The 15231-nt window shown below is 37.5% G+C and overlaps 1 protein-coding gene across 1 annotated transcript in view; it reads right to left on the bottom strand.

The window, feature by feature from the left end:
* Positions 1-1292: 1292 nt before the first annotated feature.
* The window catches only part of LOC124353205 (homeobox protein Nkx-2.1-like), a 75850-nt gene continuing 61911 nt past the window's right edge, over positions 1293-15231 (bottom strand). The window contains exons 4-5 of the mRNA XM_046803100.1: positions 5383-5469; positions 1293-2369 (exon numbers count right to left, since the gene is read on the bottom strand). Of these exons, the coding sequence (XP_046659056.1) occupies positions 2118-2369; positions 5383-5469 (339 nt within the window). The 3' untranslated portion in view covers positions 1293-2117. The remainder of the gene's footprint in view (positions 2370-5382; positions 5470-15231) is intronic.

Here is a 15231-nt window from a genome sequence, read left to right as displayed (position 1 = left end):
CGTCGAAGAATACAGGTATATTGTATCCTCTACCAGTTTTCGCTGCAGGTAAAATTTTTTAACTTATTCTTTTTCCTTTTAGGAAGCCCTTTCTTAGAGATTGTCTTAACAATTGAACAAGAACTAATTCTAAAATAGCCAGATGACGTCACGACACGTCTCCTATGACGTCACCGCGCCGCCACGTCTACGTCATTACCGAGTTCCTCTAATGACTGTAGCAGCGGGAGTGAGCGAAGCGCCGTTGCCGCCGCCGTCAGCACGCCTGGGCGCGTTTCTCTAATTAACGACTTGTATAGTTTGACAACGCCCAAACTCTCCTAATGAGCAGAATTAATTACTAGGGAATAACGACTCGCTGGAGAACAAAAATAAACCGGTACAGCTCGAATAATACGGTAATAGATCATTATAACAACTTTTCGCCAGGGTTTAGCTTGAGATTTTATTCTCGTTTGTGCCCCGTTTTTTTCGTCGGCTGCCAACATAATTAATGTAAAATAATATTTCAGCTACCTCTGAACTAGGGTTTATAATTGAGGTTCGGGTTTAACAGTTTTTATTCGCCAAACTAATACGGTGTGATTGGATGATATGTTTTGGGTGGCCAGGGGGGGGGGATTTTCACGTTGATTTGAAAGGAACATTTTAAACGTTGAAAAAACTCTATGTCAAACATTGAACAGGAATATCAGAAACCAAAATTATACAAACTCATCAAATTTGATAAGGCTCTTGCAATAAATTTAATTGCAAGGGTACTGTAGCCTATCATAGAAAAAATGCGGAATTTAGAAGCTACAAAACAGTGTACATTTATTTCCCTGAATGATGATTGAATTTTTTTTGTTTTTTTTTTAGGAGAAAGCAGACCCCTTATTCTGCCCGTCCTCATGGGCCACTGGCCTGTGCGAGGATCATATCAAACAGAATATGGGGATGGGTCGATACAGTACGAGCTCGATGGTACTGATAAAAAGTGCAAGGGTTACAGGCAGGATTCGAACCTTCGAATCTCTAATTCAGGCTCAAAGTCCAACGTCTAGGAACCGCTCGGCAAACGGCTCTCCCATTGTTACAACCATTTTTTTTCGTTATATGTTATACAAATCTTTACGTTCCTAAGTTACAATGCTCGAAAGCCTTTGATTCTTTGAAACATAAATTGTCAATAATGCACTGAATTTAAAACACAGTCAATATTTTATATCCAGATTTAAATTCATTCTATACACTGTGTGTATTCGTATAATTTTTGAAGTTCAGAAATGAGGGAAACAGACAACACCAGATTATAACTCTATAATTAGTGTATTTACAACAGAAAATGGGTACCTATTTATATACCGTACAATCTATGTATAGAACGGTGGCTATAACTTAGTATGTACAACATGAAGACATATACAAACAGAGCACACTTACGCTATAAACAACACATCGACACATTTACAAAACTGGTCGCTTCAGTCGAGTCCACGCTGGAATTATTGCAGTTGTGGCTTGGCTATGTACAGGGGTAAGTACGTGCCTGACTAGCGTCGAAATGGCGGTTGGGGTTGGCCCACGGGGGAGGTTCTACCGGTACAACTCATCTCCGTGTACGGTCAGTCTAGTTCTTGGGGAATAGAGGGAGCTTGTGCCGCACTCGCGTCTCACAAAGGTCAAAAGGTTACAGCCACTTCTCGGAAATATCGTAATATTTACGTTTCTGTTGTGTCCAAATATTCGTGGTAATCAAATAAATTGCACTTTCAATTTTAAATTGTCTGCAAGCGAACTTAATGACATCAACATTCAACAAAAATAGGTCTTCCAATTGATATTTTGATATGGATAATTTAGTAGTTTTAAACACTGTAACCCTTTGCGGAGTCCTGATTTAATACTGTCACTCGTTTTCCTGCACCAAGAGGAGCTTCTGTGGTCGGGTTGCGACCTTCACCAGTCTGGAGTACCGCAAGGCTCCAGCTTAGCCGCGCTGCTGTTTGCTCCGCGAGACGTCGGGACGGCTACGCCTACAGGAGGTCACCGGTGGTCGAGAGATCGTCGGACCCGTCGGTCGCCGGACTCCGGAACAACCCGAGGTACTCGGCGTCCGAGGGCAGGGCGTCGCACTACCAGGCGCGGCCCTGGATGGGCAGGTACGAGGAGCACATGTTGGCCTGTTGCGGTTGCGAGTGGTGCTGCAGCGTCTGCCGCTGGTACATGAGCGGCTGCTGGTGCTGGGCGGGCTGGTGGGGCGAGTGGTGGCTGGTGCCGCAGTGGGATTGTTGGGTGCGGGACATGGAAGGCTCAGAACCTCCGGAGCACGGCTTGCCGTCCTTCACCAAAACTGGCACAGCCACCCTCCGCGGAGAACTCTGCGCCTAGAACAGATCCCAGCAGATCTAAATATTCCATCGGAGACAACAGTTGCATGACGTTAGGGTTTTATTTTTAAAGATGGAAGGATTTTTAAGGAAACAGGATTTTTTTATTAAGTGCTGTTCTAGAGTTGGTGTAAACACGTGTCACAACGCTCTGTTACGATTTGTTTATTTTAACCTAGTTTGTAATTATGTTTGTAGGTTCGTTATTTACCTGAAAAAGAGATCAGATTGCAGATCTCGAAATGTAATGTTGCTGATTTTTTTGTATATCACTGAACGATGGCAAATGTCCGGAAAAATCCTGTTTCCTTCATGATGTTAGGGTGTTGAAAATAGAATAATTATGGGATCATTGGACGATTTAATGATTTGTTTGAATTTCAAAATCGTTTTGAGAATTTGAATGTTCAAGGAACACAGCAACAGGAAGTTGGAAAATGGCATCATTGTAAAGTTTTGGGTGCCTGCTAAAGTATATTCTTGAAATTTGGATATGCGTAATCATTATGGTGTAATAACTTGTAACTAAATAACATTTTTGGAGAGTCGTTCAGACAAATCTGAAAGTTAGCAAAGAGAACAACAGAACCAAACTAATGTAACCGTGATTGAAAACAGGTTGCTAAAAATTTTTTGTAAATGGAATACACTCTCTACTGAGTAGACTGCATCGTGTTTCTCTCGACTTATATAATCAATTTTTGGGAAATCATTAAGCTCAACATAGCTGACTTCCAAATTATTAACAAATTGAATAAAAGAACAATATACTCAATTACATAATGTTCATTCAACTACAGCAACTCCTCATACATTGTACTCTAAATCCTCAAGAGGAACATTGGCATTTTAATTTTCGTCGTGAACGTTCAAGTAAAGTTTTCTTTGTGGAATGACCTATCATACAATTTGCTTCAGACAGGTCATTATTCGCATTTATCGCTTCTCTGTAGCTCACGCATACAGGGTTTTCACAACCGGAAGTATCCCAGATGCTGGTAGTCAAGAGGATCTTTGTTTGTAAAGCTAATATTAACGTCAATCAGGTGCCTAGATGGGAGCATAAGTGTTCGTGACCGTCCCGAGGTCGACCTGTCTGCTCACATCAACACGACAAGGAGACCCTCTCTACACCAATGTCCGGATGGCTTACTAGTTTAGAGAGCTGACTCCATAGACTAATTGTCCCGGATGATTCTGATCACAGAGGGTAGCATGTTGTGTGGGCTACAGCTGGACTTGTCTGTCATTGGCCAAATAGTCCAGAATAAGTACAAAATTCTCATAACTACTATTTCGCCAGTGGTAACGTGGAGAATTCAAAAGAAGACACTTCTAGTGTAGCACTATTTAACATTATGATTTGATCAATTGATAATATTGCTATAACCCTACTCCTACAGTTGCAAATTTTCTGCCCCACCGGATAAAATATTCTGTTACAAATGATTCTTGATTACAGTAATTTCCTGTTATCCTAAAAATAAGAAATAGGTTTTAAGTTTAGCTCCAGTTCACCTTCCTTTCATTGCAGCGTCTGGTATCTGACACTGTATCAGACTTGACTCCTGGAATCTGAAGTCATGTTCGTCTGAAGAGATCCAAAGAAAGTCGACGACGAAGAAGCTCAGAACGTAAATTTTATAGGTCTCATGTCATCTTCATGTTTCATTTTGAGCTTCTTCGTCGTCGACTTTCTTTGGATCTCTTCAGACGAACATGACTTCAGATTCCAGGAGTCAAGTCTGTTGTCATACAGCGATGATACAGTGTCAGATACCAGACGCTGCAATGAAAGGAAGGTGAACTTTTTAAGGAGAGGCCGATCCCCTTTTAAGCCTTATTCTGTCCGTCCTCATGGGCCACTGACTGCCTGTGCGAGGATCTTATCAAACAGAATAAGAGGGAGAGTCGATACAGTACGAGGTCGATGGTACTGATAAAAAGTGCAAGGGTCACAGACAGGATTCGAACCTGCGCTATCTCTAACTCAGACCCAAAGTCCAACGACTTAACTGGAGCTAAACTTAAAATTCAATTGAATCAACGCTTCCTACTATAGCTACGTTATGTGAAGAAATATGTATTCAGACGTCAGTTACCTTTAGCTTTATTTTACTTGTTCCCTTCGGACCCTATCATGTTTTTAGAATCTTATAGATCAGAATATGGGAGAGTCTGCTAGTACTGTACAAGATTCACCGTACTGATAATATATGATACATAAACATACGGATTGTACATTCTCTAACTCAGATTCAGAGCCAACACCTTAGACTTTTCGGTTACTGGCTCTCCCACATGAACTAATTTTCCAAATGAAAAATATTCAGGAAATCGATCTGTATTTCCTGTTGGATCAGCTATATCCGGTTTCTAAAATTTTTAGACTAGGCCTACAAATAATTGTAGTTCAAGCAGAATGGTTTTGATGAACTTTTACAAGTGGTATTACTACTCTCATGGACAGACTTTACTCATGTAGTCTTAAGTAACACCGTTGTTTCTGGGGTTTCAGACGATTCATACATTTATTACTCACAGTCGCCACAGAAAGTATTATCCGAATGTATAGAGATTTTAAAGGGGGCTTAGGGAGCACTTTGGTAAGTGGATCAAAAACTGAAGATGAAAAAACATGATTTGTTACAAGTTTGGTTCTGTTATTGAAATTATTGGTTCATTAGGAAATTTCTCTCTTTAAGGCTTATTTGAAAATTTGTGGCCAAGAATTAAAGAAGAGTATTTAAACGTCTATAAATAGTAGCTCAGTGAATTTTTCGTTCAAATAATCTGCAATCATTGTTCAGTACTACTCTTAATTTTACATGAGTATTTGTTACAGGTGTTATAGATAATGTTCCTTAAATAAATGACATTAATTACGTACAGTTTAAAGTTTATATAATTATGAGCAAAAATAGCCGAATGACTTAGAAATGTTCAAGTGTACTTCATCCTAAAACTAGCTGATAGTTAAATATATTTCGATTGTAGAATTCTGACTCACCTGATTCTGTGCATTCTGTTCCGCCATGGCTTTTTCTTTCGCTTGCCTTTTACATTTGTACCTGTGATTTTGGAACCATATCTTCACCTGGAACCAAATAAAAATAATTAATACATAATTATTAATAAAATGCTTTTAACATGCTAACACCTGCTCCTATTTATATTAGTGAAACTATGTTTACAGTAGTATTCAGAGGGATTGTTTCATATCACATCTTGAGATTTTTATTCTCTATAAATATTGTGAATCATGTCATCATTTCATATACTCCAACGTGTAGGACTAGTAGTCTAGGAATCCGAACTGGAATGATAAGAAACACAAGAAGAGTATAAGGGATTATCAAAGGATTTAAGAGTTTCATTTGCCAGATAGTTAATTTTCAGCAAAGCATTGCTACTTATAGGTTTCTAAACTGCAAGAGAACAGCAACATCCATTCTCGTATTTGTATGGAAAAAATACTACAATGACCTATAGAATGTAACGCGAAGAACTTGGGATTCATGAAGACTAAGATTGGGATTATCTGTGAACTTGGGCGACTAAGAGATTAGACGGTTTCAGAGGCCAAAGTATTTTGAGCTAAAATGGGAAAGATTCTGGTGCAGTGTAATATAAATGCTAGATCTTGGTGACGATGAATCGCAAGGCATCCTAATTTGAAAGGGCAAGAGATCAAGGGCTAAGGATACCTTTTATGCAGACAGGAGTTATTAGTTGTGTGGTATTTGTAAAAGATCTTTTTGGTCACACAAATCAGGTAAACATCAATGGATCATAAAACTGGATTACCCAGATGAAGACAAAAGGAGAGTTAAGATACCTTAGAATGCATTAGGTTCCATTTAAGCTCGAGACTGTATAACGCCTAGGAAACAGTGACATGAAGATAGACCCTGAGGTTGGATATTTGCTAAGCGGTTGAAACTAGTGGTAGGAAAACCATGAGACTGGAGGCCGATTGTGGGGATTGGCATGCAGGAGAAGTCCTTATCCAGACTCTGTGAAGACAGAAGAATTCCTCAGGGATCCTAAGACTAAGAAGACTGCCGGAGCTTGAAGACACCTCGATGGTCTGGATGATCCATTACGGATAATCGAGTGGCTCAAGGATCTTGAGACAGAAAACCCCAAAATCTGAAGGATCTTAGACAGAACATTCATTTCCACAATTGAGAGATCTAAAATAGTAAATCCTAAACGTAGCTGATCACAGTTATGTACTTGATGTTTTTGTGATTAATTTTGTGATGTGATAAATATGTGACTGACTCAGTGTGGGTTCAACGTATTGAATATTGGACAAATAATGTGGACCATGTGGTCTGTCAGATATTCATGTTAGGGAAATGTTTCAATTTCAAATTCTACTTGTGCAGGCCAGGTATGTAGGCCTAATTAGCTAATTACTGGAACAACGTAATTGAATATACTATAACTCCTGTTTCTGAAGGGTGAAAATTTTAATACTTCGGTATTAAAGTACATTGATGCTATTTATGTACATTAGCTACTTACTTTAGTATTTAGTATGTCGATAGCATATATTATGCTCGTCCTGCATGCTAATTGGAAAGAATATTTTGGTATAAATTATGTACTAACTAATGCGAAAATTTTACCACGATATTTCATAATGGCCAAGTCAGTGAAATAATGCTATAATTCATTAGCGCTGCCTACTTATTTTGCCAAATTCCGTTTTTATTATACAAATACATTAAAAAATATTGTAATTATTTACAAAATGTGTTGTCAGCATGATTGACAATAACGATCACGAAACCCCATATTTAATTCACCGTGAAATAAATAAAGATTCCATGCCGGAATGCGGAAACATGCGAAACACGGGCTAGAAACAATGGGATGGAAATTCTCATCGTAACAACAGACCCTTTCAGAACATAATGCCTCTCTTTTGCTTTCAATCTAAAACATCCAAAAGACACTTCCGAAGTCTTCCACCAGTGAGCGCAAAATACGGGAACAAAAAGCGTTTAACTCTGACAATCCCCAGGAGAAGTGGTGAGGGGGGAGGGGGGCGGGGGGCGGCTTCCAACTCGTTACAGAGGCTCATTGTTAACATTGTGACACGTTAAAAATGGATAAAGTGATCGCTTTGAAAGCCGTCAATCAAAGGCGTATTGTCTTACACGGCGGCGGGAGGCGTAATTGTGCGTAGCGCAAACAGCGTAGTCCCGCGCACAGCGTATCGCTACATCTCCGGCCTCAAGTGGGTGACAATAGCGGGGCAGATGTGGCACGGAGGCCGGCTATTCACCAGTGGCCCTCCCCTGTTTTGATAGCCGACGCCCCCGAATTACCGACCCTGTAATTTCCGAGGGTGAGCCCTGGCAGGGACCGCCCGGTCGTCCGCCGCTATGTGTATTTAATGAAGTGCCGCGATCGGGATAAAGTACGCGGGGTCTGTCCGGATACTGTGACGACTTGTAGAGGACAGAATCTCTGAGCAAGTATCTCTTCAGGACTGTGAAAGAACGGGTTAAGTCCGACTTGATCGTCCTTAAATTCAGTTGGAGTCAGGGTGACCAGACGTCCGGCTTTAGGAGGCAATGTTCTCTCGGCTTTTGAAAGTTATGTAAAACGTCCGGCTTTTTGGCGGACACTTACATGTTCTAAAATATTAGCATCACATTTAAAAATTCTTCCGATTTCCAAAGTCCCGAAGATAAGCCATGACAAGTTATAGCAGCGCACACGTAATGCCATGACATGTGAACTGCTGTTAGATTCAGTTGTATGTTGAGTGTTGTCTATAGTGTCACTGACTCACTGTTGTTTCTGTCCGCTCAGCTGCACTGGCGCTACTACCCCTTGATTGTCTATTTATGTATTATAATTTTGTTCTAATACGTTATATATTTTTCTGTTATAGTGATAATTTCTTATATATGTCTCTTAGTACAGCTTACTAATAATGTAATGAATTAATTTAAATTATTACACTACATTTATTTTTAGTATCATTCTCAAAATTTGGGTTCATATCAGTGATAATAAAAAAAAAGAAAATTGTACCAGTAATTAATTCAATCTTAATCCACATGCAAAGAAATAGCCTTAAATAATCTTTTATCCATCAATATACTCTTTAATATTATTTGTTTTTAGGTTTATAAGTAAAAACATTTTAAATATTAATAAATGTTTTCATAACATTGATAGGAATATTTATAACTGTCCTCCTTTTTGCTTTAATGTTCTCCTTTTCAACCCCAAAAGTCCTCCTTTTAGGAATTTGCGTCTGGACACCCTGGTTGGAGTTGGGAACCAAAGCACGATTTAAAACATGTTGAAATAAAGCATATTCATTTCGCAATAGCTATATTTTACGAAGCTAATTTGACACAATAACTTTGGGATCAACACTTTCGAAGTTGTTTATTAACTAAATCCACCGGCCGTATAGACGGTTTGTTCAAGGACGTAGTCGAAACAGGGTTATAAGGGTTACAACATCCCCCCTCCCTTCACCATCCCCAAATAAAGTCAAAGAAAAAATGCTAACCAGGACTTATACTTGACATAATCATGGGTTTTGCTGATTTTACAAAGCCTCGCCTCCATTTTGAAAATTTTGGTTACTCTACAGGGTTCGGATAAAAATTCACAGATGACAATGCTCCAACTTTAACAACCGAGCCGAATCTATCGATTGTTCTATTCGATTATGGTATTCGATTACGACGACTGAAACCAGGGTACGATATGTATGAATATCATTAGGTTGTGAATTAAATCGTAAAGAAAGAATAGTAATTTATGTTCAATACAAAAAAGTCAGTTTTTTTTCAAATTAAAAAAATTAAAATAACACGTTCTAGAAAAGACTTAGGCAATTCGAATAGTCAGTATCAACCGGTTGTGTACAGGTGTAGGATTAAATTGAGTAATATTTCGTGGGTCGTCTCAAAGTGAAATAGATTGTCCTAGGATCATAAGAATTTAAATTTAAACATTATTATTCAGAAAATTCAAAAAGTTTATATTACAAGTCGTTGTCATTGTTATGCAAATAGTGCTAGATTCATGATAAGTATCGTGGAGCTTTCAACATTGTACAAATTTCTGAAAATCGATAAATCCAATTATATGACTTACGTACATCCTGGAGTACCGGATATGTTTAAGTATATTGTATATTACAATGAGCCACAATTGTGCTATTGAAAGTTTTTGAGTTATTGGAAAGAAAACAAGTGATAACGAAGATTGCACACAGTTCAAAATTAATCACTAAATTGATCACTAAATCATCAGGCATGTCAAGAATGTTCATAATCTTTTCAGTAATAATAATAATTTTTTCAATAAATGGATTTTTTTGTTTATTGTACGTACATTTTAAGGGACATTTTCTACCCCAGATAATCTTTAATATATTATTCTAAAGTTTTTAAAGGGAAACCACTCCAGACCCTTTTTCAAATTTTTATTGCCCTGTGGGGGAATCGAACCCGTGACATCCTTGGTTAGAGAACCGAAGCTTTACCCCTACACCACAATGAAGATCAAGGACAATGATTTGAATAATAAGATTCAATACGAATGTTAAAACTAAAATTAAATTTGAACCTCTAAATAAATACATATAAAAGATGTAAGACGTTGAGTTATTCACATATTAATCAGTATGTATTATTATACTGATTTAAAACTCCAACTTTCCGACCTTAATAGGCTCTCAGACCGACTTTCAAGGTCAAGATGTAGGGAATACCAAGAACAAATGACCAACTAAGGTCGAAGCCTCGAATATCAAGAATGCCGCATGAGTATCCCTCGGACCTTGAAGGCTACTTAGGGTTTTGAGCAAGGAAGACCGAACTGATTGAGATGAAGAGATTCTCTTGATGTAGAAGCTAAGGAATTTAGGCGGAAGATGACATAGAGGCCGATGGTGAAGAGACGCTTTGAAGTCGGCTAACCACTCGACCGCTACCATTGAGGCTTTGGCGTTCTCTTGTAAAGTGAAGAGCGTTTGCACCGCAGAACATGTAATAAAACCTCGAGAGGGAAAGTGCTTCAAGCGCTCTTTACACAGGGAATTGTCAAAAGCATGATCATCATGTTTTAACTACAAACTTCCATTTTGTTTTGGATGGGCGGTGACGCGCTTTCGTGCCCATGGACGGTAACTTCGACTGTCTTCATTGACAATACGGTTCAGCCTAGTATGTACTAGCCTTACTGAAAACATTCCGGTGCCATAATAAAAACACAAGTTCACAAGACAAATATAAAAAAAGAAGAGAGAATTATAAAAATATTAATAATTATGATCTATTGAATGGTAGAAATGTTTCTTATTTATTTATTTTTCTCTCAATGACATACACCATTTCACAAAAAAAGTAAAATTAAGAAGAAAATCTCCGTTACAGGCATTGTTTACATAGTGGTTTTAATTAATTTTATATGTAACTTACATTAAATTAAATTTAAATCGATTAAATGCATACCTTCTTGTAATATATTTTTTTATCCAAGATACATTTCATTATTTAATTGTTAAAACTGTATTTTTCTTCATTTCAACCTCTTTTTGGGCATAACTTTTTCAAAACACGGAAATTAAAACATATACGAGACCATTTTTATTACGTTTAAAAGTACCAACCTCCGCTTTATGGCTATATATAATTCACAAATATTTGGTTTTTTAAATACATTTCAAATTTGGTAAACTGTTACATCAAATAGAGTATGTACATACAAACAAAAATAAGGAGTCCAAAGGATTTTATGATTTTCACTGCTTAAAAACCAAATGCTACTATGAAGAAATTTTACAATTTGTATTCTCAGCAAACATTTTTGTCGGAGAGAAGAATTATAACCTAAAATTTGGAATTTCAATGTAACAAAGGCAATAAAAGTACACGAAGAGCCTAATTATTTTGTTTAAAGAATAAATTATGAAAATTATAGCACTTCAAAACCATCCAAAACAAAGGTAAAAACACTTATTTACATTATAATGACTTTATAGTGAATACAAAATGTTATAAACAGAATATTTCATCTATGAAGCTTTAAATAGTACAATAATTCGAACTTAAGTATCTTTAGATATATCAATGGATACAGAGATGCAAACTATCCGCACCGCGTCACGCAACTACACCGTCTAGCAACTTACATTTGCTGGTGAAGCAGATGTACAGAATATAGAAGCTGTAATGAAGCTCACTACAGATTTCCATCTGAAGAAACTTAAAGCATCTGAACCATTCATACAGTCTTTTTTATCGCAATTAACAGGGACATACATATAACTATCAATATTTTGATAGTCCTCTTAATTTGAGGTTTTTCTTAGACATTGGTCTTTTTAGGATTATTTGAATATAACCTACAAAAACAACCACCGGATTGTAAATTAAATTCCAATTTGTAAACCATTATCCACTACTGGCACCAGTTTAAGTGAAAGAGAAATGAGATAGTGGAATTGATGACGTCGGAGAGCCAATAGATTATCTACGATCAGTTCCCGCAGCACAGTTGTGGCTGCAAAATCACCTTGCAAAATCTAAGAGTTCCTTTTCAATGCAATGATGCACTACACATCCAGTTGGGCAGGTCTTAACAGAGTAAGGAGTTTTAATAGCATCTTAATTGCCGCCAAAATCGCATCAAATAGTCAAAATCTGTCCTGTTACTTGTAAAGAGCTGTACTCCATTCAAGTACCGTAACCTCTGGGTACTCCTACTCAGCCAAGAGAATTAAGCAACCCTACAAAGCATACTAAACCATTCAAGAAGATTGAAGAGGAATATATTGGAAATATCAGGAATGTATTCACTTGGACTAGGTAGCTACAAAGAGAAATCACAGTCTACACCTTTTAACTGTAGCCTACGTACCAATATTTGTCACCTAGAAAGACAAATCCAGACAGAATCCCACTGGGATACGTATTCTTATACCATATAAACCATTCAAGAAGATTGAAGAGGGACATAGGTCAAGAATGTGTTGACTTTGACTAGGTAGCTACAAAGACAAATCATAGTTCTACATCTTTTAACTGTATCAATATTTGTCACCTAGAGAGGCAAATCCAGAGATACGTACGGACGTCCCACTGGGATACGTATTTTTATAAACAATCAGTGTTAAAGTTGGAATTTTGGTGTTTTAAAGCAGTGGACGCTCATATTGGTCTTGAATTAATTTTAGCATTAATAACGTCTTTGTATATGCGGAGGTTTCTAAATATATGTGAAGTTTTCTGGAGTAATGAACCTTTAATTTGAAAATAAGTGTATTTATAAAGTACCTATACACTTTTATACATATACATAAAAATATCGCGTAATCGCCACTAACAAACTTCAGATCGGTTGTATTTAGTGTCGAAACGGGCCGAAACTGATTTAGTGTCGATTGTAAGGAACTTTGTTGATAAAAGCGGATGTTTGTAAACAGAGAAAATTCTAATCAATTTATCAAACGAGTGGTTTATGTGAGCTCTTGCACTTTAGTGCAGGTCAGCGTCACGTTCACGACCCAGGAATATTAACGATGCTCGGCAAATTTTCTGTCAAAGATTTATTTTGTATTAAGAATGCTCAACGGTTATTGTAGTGGAAGCTGGCCAGATTTGCTCCTTTGCTTAATCACTTGACAAGGATATAACACAGACTGTCCATGTTCTATATCGATAGATTTCACACTGTTTCCTATCAGCCATACAAAAGCTTCTCACTTTGAGGATATCACAAAACTTGACAACTCCACTGACCTTGTTACCAAGGAGCTTCTACGATATCTGTGCACGTCGTAGAAAACAAGTGTAAATATAATTTACGATCAAAACGGGAATGAGTTTTGATTTGATCTATTATTTTTCAATGCAATAAAAAGTAAGTTGTATGTTGAATATCACCCAGAATTTTAGAAATGGAGATGTTCGTATTTAGAAGTTATGTTCCACATCTTTATATTCAAAGACTACTATCGATACACCAAACATTATCACTTTAAAAATGTAAAAAAAGCATGTTAATATCCTGTGATAATTCAAACTATGTATTGTCACACAACTCTAAAAAATGTTAACATGTAAAACTTTGTTTTTATTTGCTCCTGAATAATCATAAATATTTATTGGTCAAATGTCTTTATATTCGATATTTCTAATCAATATTTGATTGATTTGTCGTGGTGACTGCTTATTATACTGCAACCTCGATTGTCGTGGTGACCGCTTGTTATACTGCAACCTCGATTGTCGTGGTGGCCGCTTATTATACTACAACCTCGAATTGTCGTGGTGACCGCTTATTATACTGCAACCCTGTTACGAAATGACGACCTGCGTAGACACTTGGGCGGTGTAAGTGTGTGAGAAGGGAGAAGCCAGGAGCGAGTTACTCAGCGGCCAATTGATGTAATTGGTGCATGTCCGCATGGTTGGGTCAATATTGGGTTATCGTGAGGAGAGCCTCTGCCTCGCCAACTAATGGCTGAGCCGTCTGTTGGCATTGGCGGCCTACCCACACATTTCGACATTCTTCGCTAGGCCCACTGTGCAATGTACACAAGCAGTGTTTGCTCTGCTACGGCTGTCATCTGTCGGACCAGCAATTTCCCCTGTGTACCCTCGCCTCGCTCTCCTGTGATTAGTCCGTGGAATTATTCATGGGTTGACGGACTGAGCGTCTTCGACACTTTCGTGATTTGTCTCGGGCTACCTTCGAGTTTGCAATCTGGTGAGGTGTACCGTGGGAGGTAAAAAAGTACGCTCATAGAACCTAACAAGTAAAAACCACAAATTAAAATCCAACAGTTGAAAATAATCTAGAATAAAATACCGGCTGAATCAGTGATGTATTGAAACCGAATGAAATTGAAATGTATTATCTGAAAGACATTTTATTGTTAATTATAAATTCAAAAAACAAAATAGGGTCTATCAACGAAAATCTATGTTCCTTGCTGTCTTTTATAAAGTGAACTTTTAGTTAAATTAAGGTGCAGCGGTGTTAGGCCTAGCATTCAACTTAAAAACAGTCAACTGTAGTTAAAACACGGTTAACTTTTTGTAAACTATTTCGTAAACTTGCAGTGTGACTTTATCCTCTTTTATTTCATTATGCATAGATACCGATAAATAACTGTCAAAACCTGCTCACATTAATTAGTGCGTTATTACCTAACTTATTTACGTATACAGAATTTAGAATTTTTATATCCGAATTTTCTATTGAAACACCACATGGTTTAGAAGATCACTGTGTCGTGAAACGTTGTACTACGTATTTGTTTATGCCAAATTTGACCTACTAAGTAGGTATTCTAAGAGCAACAGAGTATACCTTTGCCAAATACGTGAGCGATGCAAATTTAATAATTACCGACCTATAAGTGTTTCCAAATTTTTGAAAAAATTTCTAAATGTAAATGGACACTATAGAGGCCTAGCCTTGTGGATCGTGCTCTCTCACCCTTTACCTACTCGTTGACGCAACCTAAGAACTTAAAACGAGCACTCGAGTTCTACAATTTGTAATTACCGACCTATAAGTGCTTTGAAAATTTATGAAAAAAGACGAAACCTAAGAACTTAAACCCAGCGCTCGAGTTCTACAATTTAATAATTACCGACCTATAAGTGCTTTTTAAATTTTTTGAAACATTTTCTAAATGTAAATGGGCACTAAAAAGGCCTGGTCTTCAAGGTTTTGCCTTTTGGATCACGCTCTCTCACCCTCTACCTACTCGTTGACGCAACCTAAGAACTTAAACCGAGCACTCGAGTTCCACACAAAGAGTCGCGCCGAGCCAAAAGTTAAACTAAGCACCCAGAGA

The sequence above is a fragment of the Homalodisca vitripennis genome, chromosome 1 (genome assembly GCF_021130785.1).
Source record: "Homalodisca vitripennis isolate AUS2020 chromosome 1, UT_GWSS_2.1, whole genome shotgun sequence".
Taxonomy (NCBI): Eukaryota; Metazoa; Arthropoda; class Insecta; order Hemiptera; family Cicadellidae; genus Homalodisca; species Homalodisca vitripennis.
Note: the sequence above shows the minus strand (reverse complement) of the source record. Positions and strands in the feature narration are given on the sequence as shown.